At 43.3% G+C, this 12,715-nt stretch overlaps 1 protein-coding gene across 1 annotated transcript in view; it reads right to left on the reverse strand.

The window, feature by feature from the left end:
- The window catches only part of gnas (GNAS complex locus), a 365,649-nt gene extending 353,525 nt beyond the window's left edge, over positions 1 to 12,124 (reverse strand). Inside the window, exon 1 of the mRNA XM_080205084.1 lies at positions 11,569 to 12,124. Within this exon, the coding sequence (XP_080061210.1) occupies positions 11,569 to 11,848 (280 nt within the window). The 5' untranslated portion in view covers positions 11,849 to 12,124. The remainder of the gene's footprint in view (positions 1 to 11,568) is intronic.
- Positions 12,125 to 12,715: the final 591 nt, after the last annotated feature.

The raw sequence follows: 12,715 nt of genomic DNA on the forward strand, positions 1-12,715 counted from the left end.
ACACCTGGCACAAATCCTCACAGCGGAGATGCTACTTCAGTGTCCATTGCAATAATACCAGGTCATTATCCTGCATTTTTACAAACCCCATGTTCCTGTTGCCAACATGCTTACCATCCCCACCAGGTATGCTGCCGCAGCCGGGAAGATAACTGAGGCCAAGGAATGCTTCTGGATTTAGACCAGCAAATGGCAGGTCAGGGTGAGTTTGATGGTGGGACACCAAGAGAACAATCCTCCACCTTCCCTCTAACTTTCCTATCGGGGAAGCCAGAACTACCTTGTCTATACTGGCTAATCCAGGGTCTGTCACACTTAATGCAAATCTCGCCCCATTGTGGCTAACATCAAGCAAGGTGGTCAGAATGGGCAAAAACTTGGCAAATGAAATATACTTTCGGAAAATGTGAAGTTATGCACTGTGTAAGAAGAACAGAAGAGCTGAATATTATTTAAATGGGGAAAGACTGCAGAAAACTGCAGCATAAAAGTATCGGGGTTCCTCCTGAATAAATCACAAAAAGCTAGCATGTAAATTCAGCAGGTAACTGATAAGCCAAATACAACTTTGGTCCTTATTTCGAAGGGAATGAAGTTTTAAAATAGGGAAAATTTACCAAAACTATACAAGAATACTAGTTAGATCACATCTGGAATGCTGTGAACAGTTTTGATCCCCTCATCTAAAAGGAGATATATTGGCATTAGAAGTAGTCCAGAGAAGGTTCACGAGGTTGATCCTGATGAGGAGAGGTTGAGTAGTTTGGACCTGTAATCACTGGAGTTTAGAAGAATGAGAGGCAACTATATTGAGACATAGGATTCTCAGGGGCTTGATATGGTAGACGCTGAGAAGTATTCTTTCTTGTGGGAAAGTCTAGGACCAGCAGCATAAACTTAGAATAAGGAATTGCAGATTTGATCAGCCGAATAGCCTCCTTCTGCTCCTACATTTCATGGTCTTACGGACATGATGACAGGGGTTGCCGCACTTCAAATAAAGGGGGACAAGGTTGGCAATGGCACAAGAAGCAGTGTCACAAAATTAAGGAGTTGGAAGAGAAGAAATGCAAGCTCTAGAATATTGGAAACATTACCCCAATCTCAAAAGCAACAAGGCAATGCATCCCAGCTCTGGGAAGCCAAGAGTGGCAATATCTTCAAGGAAGAATGAATTGGAAAGATGGCTCCAATGGAGGACAGCCCAAACAATGTTGTTTGCATGGTTTTCTCTCCCCATCTTCTCCAGTGTCACGTGGGTGGAACAATGCTGGTGAGCCGGACCTGGATGGCTTCCTCCACTGTTTCTCAACACTACAGGTATACAGGGGCATAAGTGCCCCTTAGTGCCTAAACTGTCAAAAACAAGGGTAAGTGACATGCAGCTTTAAAATGGATCTAAAGTTTGTTCCCATTAAGATGCATAGAGTAAAGTCCACTATGCACTGTGTTTCAACTTCGGATTATCTTGCCAAGTTCAAAGCTGACATACTGTTTCTGCAGAAGTGCCGAATAGCGCACCTTGGTCCGCACAGGCAATAGTTGTGTTGATATTCATTGGCCATCGACCTGGTCAAGCAGAAGTGATTCCCACTCCTGCAGCCTGAGTATTCTGGTGGAAGGAGGAAAATTCACCATCTCTAACTCAAAGAAGTGGTGGGTAAGCATCTCCTCAGAGCAAACAACGTACAAAAACATTTGGCTCTGATTAACATGTATACCACAGCTCAGAACAAGTGAGTGGCAGGTTGTCCTTCAGGAGCACTCTCTGCTGCTTGCAACATCCAAGCTGGTCATCCTGGACAGTGATTGCAACTGCGTCATTAATGTGGCTGGACTTTGCAGCAGATCCATCAGCTAACCGGACACCACATCTGAACTCCTGACGGGAATGGTGTAAGATGCCAAGCTGCACAATGTCTTCAGTAACCTTGCAGAAAGAGTGCCGTGCAGGTACCCTGGTTGAGACCAGATGAGTCCATTCATTCTAAGATAAGCTTCCATTTTGTGCTTAAGTGTTAGTCAGATCAACTGATGTAAAGCCAGTGTTTTACTCTGACCACTGTCTCCCACTGGAAGACCAGAAAGTTGGATCATGGAAGTTGAATGTGAAATTGTTGAGTTGACTGAAAAGGAATTACAAAAGGTTCGAGGACTACGAAACACCAAATTGCTAATGCACTGGCAGGAAGAGGAACATTAAATCATTCAGAAGGGGAGAGAAAAAGAGACAGAGAAATGTGCCAAATCCAGAAAAACAACCGAATCTGCTCCAACTGCAGTCAATGGGAATCAAGGAAGATCTCCAAGAAATTAAAAGTCATCAAGCCTGACCATTTGCCGTGGAGGCCTCCAAAATAACCTTTAGATCCAGAATCCACTCAGTAGCATGGGATGAGGCAGACCCCAAAGAGAGCTGTGTGATCAGCAGCCTGGAGGAAGAAGATGGTTCAGCAATGTCACTACACCTGACATGCTAAGGATCAGAAAATCTTTTATACTCGATTGTATGACGAGAAGGCCACAGACAGGATGGCCTCCAGATCTTTCTTGTCCTCTATCACAGAAGTCTTATACAACAGCAAGCAGGGGAGTCTTGACCACCATTAACTCTGGACCAAAAGGCCATCATGTTCTTTGAGATGAATAAAACACCTGGAAGTGAGGGCTTACCAAATGAGCTTTATTCAACCTGGTGGGATATCAACCCAGACTGACAAAAACGTCTGAGAGAATGTTTCCAGCCATCAGAATCCATGAGGAAAGACAGCCTCATCCACAAGTGGAAGGGAAAGAGAGGGGAAATCGGAAATTAGCAACCCATTTCACTGCTCAGTGTGAGCTATAAGACTCTGTCCAACTTCACTGCCAATCTAATCAAGTCTGCTGTGGAGTTGGTCATCCATCCTGACCAGATCTGTACCTGGCAGGAAGATCTTGGAAGCAAGTTTTGTGCTATTCAGGAATATGATCAGCTCCATACAGGACAGGGGTGTGGACACCTGTCTCATCAGTGTGGACCAGGAAAAGACATTTGACAGAATATTGCATACCTCTGCAATGGATGTGCTGTCCAAACCAAAGTTTTCAATCAATGGACGAGGATCAGAAAGCTTTTCAGTCAAATCTGGACTCTCCCCTGTCTTGTTCATATTTTATATCAATCCTTTAGCCAAATCCAACAGGCAGGATGTAAGCATATGAGGGGTGGCAATATCAGGCAGCAGAGACACTCAGGTCAAAGTCTGTAAATGGATGACCTCACCCTTTCTGCTCAGGTCCGTTGTCAATGCACAGACTGAGGAGCATCTGCAGTTCAACCTTTGGAACCCAAGTTTGGTCCTTGGGAAACTATGCCGACTAATCCTTTGCCGCTTTCACTGTCAGAACAAAATACCTAAAGGTGTTGTGGGTGTGGCTCAGAGGGGCTGGGAGGGTGCACTAGAAACTAGAAGGAGAATGCAGCTATGGTAAAACAAATATTGGGTACGTGAGTCCAATGCTATCTCTCCATTGAAGCAAGGATCTAATCATCAGGCGCGAGGCTCTCTCAGTGTTGCTCTACGTAGCTCAGGTCTGACCCAGATCCTATTCAGCAGTCACTCGAGTCATCTTCCATTTTATCTGGAGATCAAAAATTAACTGTATTCACAGGGATATATATAAACTTGTAAAGGGTTTAAAACACATCCAACATTGCCCTTGTCCTAACGGCCACCAAGTGTCACTACAGGCATGATCCACCTGTTAATGCCATCTGTGTTGCAAAGGACAAGTCTGATATTGATGCAGCAGAACGCTCCATTCAGTTGGATTATTCATCTACGCAGCAAAGCACCTTTAGCCACAAGTCCATTTGGCAGTGGTTTGCAAATAACTTCCTTGAAGCCCTGAGGGAATAGGAGATGACGGATACCTTCAGATGGTTTCCTGAGCAGACTGTAAAAGTTATTTAGCAGAATGCCTCATTGCCAGAAGTTTCAAACAATCAAAGTGTGGCTTGGCTGGTGGTAAGAAGGACCCTCCCTGCATGCTCAAAGTCTCAATCACTCCCCACATTGCCCTCCAGGCTGCTTTGGCAGGAAGAGACTTTTGTCCACCTCCTTCTGGGATGTGTCTTTGCAAAGCAGCTCTGGGAAAAAACTGCAGTCATTGTTGTCAAGGTTCCTTCTGAGCAACTCTGTGAGACAGGATTCTGTGCATTTAAGTTGTTTCCAGGGATACACACTGAGATAACTATTAACTGTGACTAGAAGGCCATCAACTCAGTGAAAGATGCTCTTTGATCTGCCCAAAACTTGTTGACCTTCCAGTGAAAAGAGTTGTCTACAATTGAACGTTGCAAGGTCCAGGACTATTTTCTGAGGGATGCACCAAAGCTTGGGGCATCAGCTGCAAAGCAAAGCCTTTGACAAGTCTATCAGATGGAATTAAAAAATTCCCCAAAAATATACTTTATTCATAAAACTTCTAAAAGTATATTATTTAATAATTTTGAATGTTTGCACGAAGTACAGAACCACTCATTTTCATCTAATACTGCAAGTTACTGCATTTAAAATCGCATTCAATATTTCCAATTTCATTACATATCAAATATATGGCTAAAAGGTTTCTCAGTTTCCAGTCCCTCAGTGCAATACAGCTGAAGTCAATACTGACCACAATCCCACCCAGGCTCTATTCCCGTAATCCCACCCTGCTAATCTCTCTGATACTAGGGTCAATTTAATAATCAACCCAACACAGTTAGGCCAATCAACCTAACCTGGCACATCTTTGGACTGTGGGAAGAAACCGGAGCATCTGGAGGAAACCCACGTAGACATGGGGAGAATATGCAAACTCCACACAGACAGTAACCCGAGGCCAGAATTGAACCTCCGTCCCTGTGAGGCAGCAGTGCTAACCACTGTGCCATTCTGAAAATGCATCAGAGCAATACCAGATAAACACACCGACCATCAACTTGAGAAAACTAATTTCATTTTAGAGAGGGTCTCACAAACACTTGTAACAAAAATCTCAACATGACCTATTGTAAATTCTCACTGACCTTTGAAAGCAAAGTACAACACAAAAGTTTGGCATCTAGTTCAGACCCCAATGCTAAGATATTGTAATCTGAGCTCCTATATTGACCTGTAACAAAGAGAGAGGCTGAGAGAAAAAGTGATGTAAAGCTCCACTTTTCCTGATTTGGAGCCCAAAATTTACAGGAAACCACAATTACAAAGCTTGCTTATTTAGACCAATGCCTACACAAAAGCGATTTCGATCATCCAGTGATACTGCCTGTTTGCTGACATGTAATTGGAAAGGGCACAGCTTGATTCCAATTATTGATGAGCTTCTAATCTCAGCCCTGATGCTTATTTATGTCCAATTCAATGCATTTTTAGAAAGAAAATTCAGGAGATATGGTACATTTTGAAGGGAGATATAGAGGGAATGGAGGTTCATATGCTCAACTTTGAAAGTGACAGGACAAATGAACATTTTTGTTTGAAATAATGACATAATACTTGGCTTTAAGAATAGAAGTACAAGAGTGTAAAAGCGGGAAAACGAGACTAAACCTTTATAAATGGCTCATTAGGTCTCAACTGGAATATTCTTGAGACTGCACAACAAAAAGAATGTCACAGCTTTGAAGAGGGTGTACAGGAGAATTAATAAAGTACCAGGGATTGGGGATTTCAGCGTACAGATACTAAATGAACTGGGATTATTTTTCTTATGAGTAAGAAGGTTAAAAGTGAGATTTAAAGAGGTCTTCAAAAAATGGTTTTGAAACTGAAAAATTGAAAAACTGTTTCAATTGACAGGTGGGTTGGTAAACTAAAGGCATATTTAAATAACTGGCAAAAGACATAAAGGGAGAAAGTAGGGCCTCTTAAGGATCAACAAGGTCATCCATGTGCAGATCCACAGATAGGTGAGATCCTAAATGAATATTTCTCATCAGTATTTATTGTTGAGAAAGGCATGGATGTTAGGGAATTTGGGGAAATAAATAATGATGTCTTGAGGAGTGTATCTATTACAGAGAAGGAGGTGCCGGAAGTCTTAAAGCACCTCAAGGTAGATAAATCCCCGGGACCTGATGAAGTGTATCCCAGGACATTTGGGAGGCTAGGGAGGAAATTGCAGGTCTCCTGGCCGAGATATTTGAATCATCGATAGTCATGGGTGAAGTGCCTGAAGATTGGAGAGTGGAAATGTTGTGCTTTTGTTTAAAAAGGACTGCAGGGAAAAGCCTGGGAACTACAGGCCAGTGAGCCTCACATCTGTGGTGGGTAAATTGTTGGGAGTTATTTTGAGAGACAGGATCTACAAGCTTTTAGAGATGCAAGGACTGATTAGGGACAGTCAGCATGACTTTGTGAGTAGAAAATCATGTCTCACAAATTTGATTGAGTTTTTTAAAGGGATAACCAAGAAGGTAGATGAGGGCAGTGCAGTTGATGTTGTCTACATGGATTATAATAAGGCCTTTGACAAGGTACTGCATGGTAGGTTGTTGCATAAGGTTAAATCTCACGGGTTCCAGGGTGAGGTATCTAAATGGATACAAAAGACTGGTTTTAGAGAGTTGTTTTTCACACTGGAGGCCTGTGACCAGTGGTGTGCCTCAGGGATCAGTGCTGGGTCCACTGTTATTTGTCATTTATATTAATGATTTGGAGTTATGGTTAGTAAGTTTGCAGATGACACTAAGATTGGTGGAGTAGTTGTCAGTGAAGAAAGTTATCTCCAATTGCAATGGGATCTTGATCAATTGGGTCAGTGGGCTGATGAATGGCAGATGGAGTTTAATTTAGACAAATGCGAGGTGATGCATTTTGGTAAATTGAACCAGGGCAGAGCTTACTCAGGTAGGGTGTTGGGGAGAGTTACAGAACAAAGAGATTTAGGGGAACATGTTTATAGCTCCTAGAAAGTGGAGTCACAGGTGGACAGAGTGGTGAAGAAGACATTTGGTGTGCTTGGTTTCATTGATCAGAATGTTGAATACAGGAGTTGGAATGTCTTGTTGAAGTCGTACAAGACATTGGAACGGCCACACTTAATTATTGACATTAATTATTAAATTAATTAAACTAATTTAATTAATTAATTAATTAACACACTGTGTGCAATTCTGGTCACCCTATTAAAGAAAGGATATTATTAAACTAGAAAGAGTGCAGAGAAGATTTACTAGGATGCTCCTGGGACTTGTTGGATTGAGTTATAAGGAGAGGCTGGATAGACTGGAACTTTTTTCTTGGGAGCACAGGAGGCTGAGGGGTGATCTTATAGGGGTCTATAAAATAATGAAGGACATAAATTAGCTAGATAGTCAATATCTTTTCCCAAAGGTAGGGGAGTCTAAAACTAGAGGGTTTAAGGTGAGAGGGGAGAGATACAAAAGTGTCCAGAGGAGCAATTTTTTCACACAGAGGGTACTGAATGTCTGGAACAAGCTACCAGAGGTAGTAGGTGGGTACAATGTTGTCTTTTAAAAAGCATTTGGATAGATACATGGATACAATGGGTATAGGGGGATATGGGCCAAATGCAATTGGGATTAGCTTAGGGGTTTAAAACAAAAGGGCAGTATGGACAAGTTGTGCCGAAGGACCTGTTTCCATGCTGTAAACTTCTATGACTCTATGAGAACTTTTTTTTAACAAAAGAAAAAGGAATGAGCTATTATGACTAGGAATGCACGGGCAAAAAGCGTGGTGGAAGCAGATTCAATTATCACTTTCAAAAGGGTAACCGTTGTCTATGTGGAAACATTCTCCATGTGTCTGCGTGGATTTTCTCCGGGTGCTCTGGTTTCCTCCCATAATCCAGAGATGTGCAGGTTAGGTGGATTGATCATTCTAAGTGTGCAAAGTTATGTGGATAGGGTGGGGTGGTGGGGTTGGGTAAGGTGCCCTGTCGGAGAGTTGGTGCAGACTCAATGGGCAAAATTGTTTCCTTATGCACTTTGCAGATTCTATGGTCCTATCTGCAGAATTCTAGCGAAAGATCTGGAGAATGGAACTAATTGGATCACCCATTCAAGGAGCTGGTACAGACATCATGGACCGAACAAGCTCCTTCTGTGCTGCTCGAATTCAGTAAGAAGTCTCACAACACGAGGTTAAAGTCCAACAGGTTTATTTGGTAGCACAAGCCAGTAGCTTTCCGAGCACTGCTCCTTCATCAGGTAAGAAGGAGTTCTGTTCACAAACAGGGCATATAAAAACACAAACTCAATTTACAAAATAATGGTTGGAATGCAAATAATGGTTGGAATGTAAAATAAATTTGGTAATGTGCACCAGTGACAACTGCAATTGGCTCCACCATTATCACAGGTCAGAGCAAACAATATCCCACCAGAAGTACAGGCCTTGAATAGAATATTATTCACACAGGTGTCAAGCAATCTACCACATTTTATATTTCCAAACGCAGTCAAAAACACTGAAATGTCAACATACCAGCTGCCACCATGTTGGCTGCCTACACACATTCTTTCTCTCTCATTCTCAAACAAATGCTTTGGCCTACGGGGCAAGATACAATGCTCACCCAGAAAGGCACATCATGCATTTGGGTTACCCATTAGCAACAATACGCTAGAATTGCTTCAGCTGCCTGCAAAACAAAGAGTGGCAGGGGGAGTAGTGAGAAGAAAAATAATTGCCAATACTCCAAGTCCACATAATGATCAGGTGCTCCTTCAGGTAAGTGCAAAATCAGGCCCGGGCTGGATTAGGCCCTAGTAGCCAAGTGACACTCAGAAATTTTTGTGCAGCATGTCATGTCTGGTGAGCACCTTCCCCTTCTCTCTAACATTACTCAAAGGACGAATCTTCACATACAGGCTGGACAGAGAAGGGCAATAAGTCTGTGCAATAAGTTTACAACTTGGCGATACGAATCGGCAACCTGTTCAACATCTCCCATGATATTTATTTCCACCAACTTCAATGTGATTAAAAATTTGGAGAGATGTAAATCGAGAATGTTGCAAAATAAGCTATTTCCCATTTTACAATTATTGCACAAAGTCAAGATCTACCCCTTTCTGTCTAGCCTATACATGAAGATTAGTCTCTTGAGTAAAACAGGGGAAGGGGGCAAGATACTCAGAAGATGGCATGCTGCACAGGAAAACTAAGAAAAGAAATTACTTACTTTGAGGTACATCACAGCTTTAAACATGACCTTTTATATTTAAATCAGCTGGTGACTCTTGTCAATTATGAAAATTATCCCCAACATTTTCCTAATGACAGCTCTTGTAACGACATGTTCACCAATTCATCATTCACGAGTTGTGTAACCAGGGTTTTGCATTAGTATTATTAGACACAACATTCCTCCATCCCCAATTCAAGTTTTTGAAAAGAAGAAGTTAACAAAACTACAAAATGTAACCATTAAAACAATCAACAAAGTTAAACGGAAGCCGAGGCAATGCTGAAAAACAGAAATGAAAAGCAAAAAAAATGCACAGCAAGTCCGCCAGCACCTGAAAAGGATTAGCATTCGAACTGGGGCCATCACTAGGCTCTTGCCTGAAATGTTAGCCTGTAGACAGCTTCACAACCAGAGTGCAGTCTCTTAGCAAATGACAACCTGATACTGATACCATAGGCCAAAGCAAACTGTTAAGAGGATCTACCCTATTTCTCTGACACCACCCCTTAAAATAAGGGAGATTGTTATATTTATGTCTAAAAGAAATGGTCCTCAGAATAATGGCAAAACATTGCAAGGTATTTCACTGAGGCATAATCAAAGGAATTAACGTCAAGCTTATGGAGGAGCCATCAGGCAGAGTCCAAAAGTGTGTTTTAAAGGAAGTTTCTAAGAAAGAGGGGTGGAAAGTTTTATGGAGGAAATTCACAAACACTCAGTCCCGACAGCTGTAGCTACAGGCAGCAATGGTGGGGCAAAACGAGATAGGGGTTGAGGAAGTGGAAAAGGATTTTATAATTGCCCTAGGCATGGACACTTCAGTGGGGATTAGAGGATGAAACAGTGAGGCAATACAGGAATTAAACACAAAGATGAGAATTCTAAATTTGAGGCATTAGGCCATTGGGAGCAGAGCAGGCTGGTGAAGATGAGGGAACTGGTATAGTATAGAATATAAGCAGTATCGAATGAACTGCATTTTACAGACATCAGGAGACCAACTAGATGACAACGCCATGGAGATGTGGGTTTCAGCCACAGATAGACTGAGGTCAGGGCAGAGGGGGATAATATTACAGAGGTGGAAACTGGCACTCTTTGTTTTAGTGGGGACAGATGCCAAGCTCTAGGTTGAATAGGGCTATAAAACAGTCTGGCTTAGCCTGAGACAGTATCTGGGGAGAGGGAACAAAGTCACAGGCCAAAAGTATGAACTCCATGGTTGGAGCAGAAGATGATGGCTTCAGTTTTTACAACATTTTATAATACTGTCTGTGCGAAGTTTGCACTTTCTCCCTGTGTCTGCATGGGTTTCTTCCGGGTGCTCCGGTTTCCTCCCACAATCCAAAGATGTGCGGGTTAGATTGATTGGCTATGCTAAATTGACCCTAGTATCAGGAAGATTAGCAGGGTAAATGCGTGGGGTCATGGGAATAGGGCGTGGGTGGTATTGTGGTCGGTAAAGACTCAGTGGGCTGCATGGCCTCCTTCTGTACTGTAGGGATTCTATGATTTAACTGGAGGGATTTGCAGCTCACCCAGGATTGAAATATCAAAGCCTGACAACACAGAGGCATGGGAGGAATTAGAAGCATTGGGGAAATGGAGTTGGTTGATTTGACAACTTTTAGACCAGCACAGATTACATTTAGACAGCACCTTCAAGACAGTAAACATCTCAATGCACTGCAGCACAGGGTAATCAGACAATAATCACTGAGCCAATGGAGACAACATTAGGTTTGATCAATGAGTTTGATTTTAAGGGGAGGTGTGGGCAGAATGGCTAGGGAAGGAAATCAAGAGCTCTAGGGCCTGGGCATGTTTGAGGGATAGGAATGGGTGAGGCCATGGGGTGATTTGAATATGATACTGAGGGTTGTTGAACCAGGAACCAATCCAGGCCACAGGGATAGTGGGAAATGGTTTATGGAGGGCGGAAGGTAGCAAGTTGGCCAAGACAATTGTGACTTTATATCACCTGTGTGTGACAGTCAGGCCCCATTTATTTAAATACATTACACTTCATAGTCCCTTTCTTCCAACTATACACCCTCATCAAAAGTTTGTTCTCACAATGATCAACTTCTAACTTCCAAGAAATTGTAACCATAACTTAAAATGAGAACTTGTTAAAATGTAAACTTTTCAGGTTGGCTCCTGAAGTCAGTCACCAAGCCCTCTCAAGGCCATGACATTTCATCCCAACTGAACTGGGTTTGAAGATCTGTGACAGCCCATGGAGTTGGCCCAAAAGAACAAAACCCAAGAGATCTGAGGTTACAGCCGGGGTGATTATTGAGGCGGCTTTGAGGTGCAGTGGCAGTCATGAAAGAAGCAGGTTGACATGCAGGGGGGAGCTGAGCAAAGTGGAAGACTCACCCAGCAGCAGCAGCCGGTGTGTCTGTTTGTACTCGCGTTTCTCCGCCTTCAGGCTCTTATCGATGCTCCGGCTCCGTTTCTTGTCGGCTTTGAGGCGGGCTTTCTCTTCGGCCCGCAGCCGCTCTCTCAGTTGCCCGTCCGGCTGCTCCTGCTGCCCGCCCCCGCCATCCCCTTCCCCTCCGCCGGCGGTGGCACTGGGCGGCCGGCCCCCTGTGTAAGCGATGCTGGAGGTGCTGTGGGGACCGATGAGCCGCGATCTCAGACTGTAACACGTCCCCATGCCGCAAGAATGTAGCCGAGCGCTGGATACAATGAGGCGAGGCAACGGCCGGAGCCTCCCAGCGCTGGGAGGGAAGGCAAAGGGGACAACTTCAGCTTCAGCAAGATCCTGTCACCATCACAGCCCAGAGAGAAGGAGGAGGAGAAGCCCAGCTCCCTCTCCCTCCTTCCTTCCCTCCCCCTCCTTCCCGAAATCAAAAGAGATGGCCCAAATTCCTAGCCTTAATTCCTCTACACACACTTTTCCCCCTCCTCCTCCGCCTTTGGCTATTTTAAAATATAAAACAAGATAACAGTTCCCTCAATGCCACGTGATCAGGAAATGAACCTTTTTTTGAGCACGCATTACTGTAAATGACTGGCGCACCGAGCTAGGTAGGAGGGCTCTTGTTCTCGTTGTGACTTCCCACCATTTAAATCTCCCCTTTGTGCCTCTCCCTGGCGGAGGGAGAGTTCAGTCAGTCTGTCCGTCCCAGTGCTCTCTCTCCTTCAATACACTTGCTCCTCTTCAATCAAAACTCTTTTACTACGTGGTTTTTTTTTAAAAAAAAACACACACACACTCGTTAGAGATTGTTTTTTTAAATATTTAATAAGTTATGGTGTACACAGTGTCGGGGAGGTGTTTACAAATTCAACAATTTGTTCGAGGGACCCAAAGCAGATTTCAAATTTTGGCAGCTTCAACTCTAACCTGCAACTGAATAGCACAGGGTGAAGTTTCTGCTTGTTACCACTAGTTTTGAAAAAATACAAGACTTGTATTTATATAGAGCTTTTATATAATGCGTTTTTTAGTGGAGTCATTGCTGTGACGTAGGAAACGCGGCAGTCCATTCCAGCAAGCTCCCTCAATCAGCAATGTGAT

Source organism: Carcharhinus amblyrhynchos, chromosome 16 (assembly GCF_965287045.1).
Source record: "Carcharhinus amblyrhynchos chromosome 16, sCarAmb.v2.hapA, whole genome shotgun sequence".
NCBI lineage: Eukaryota > Metazoa > Chordata > Chondrichthyes > Carcharhiniformes > Carcharhinidae > Carcharhinus > Carcharhinus amblyrhynchos.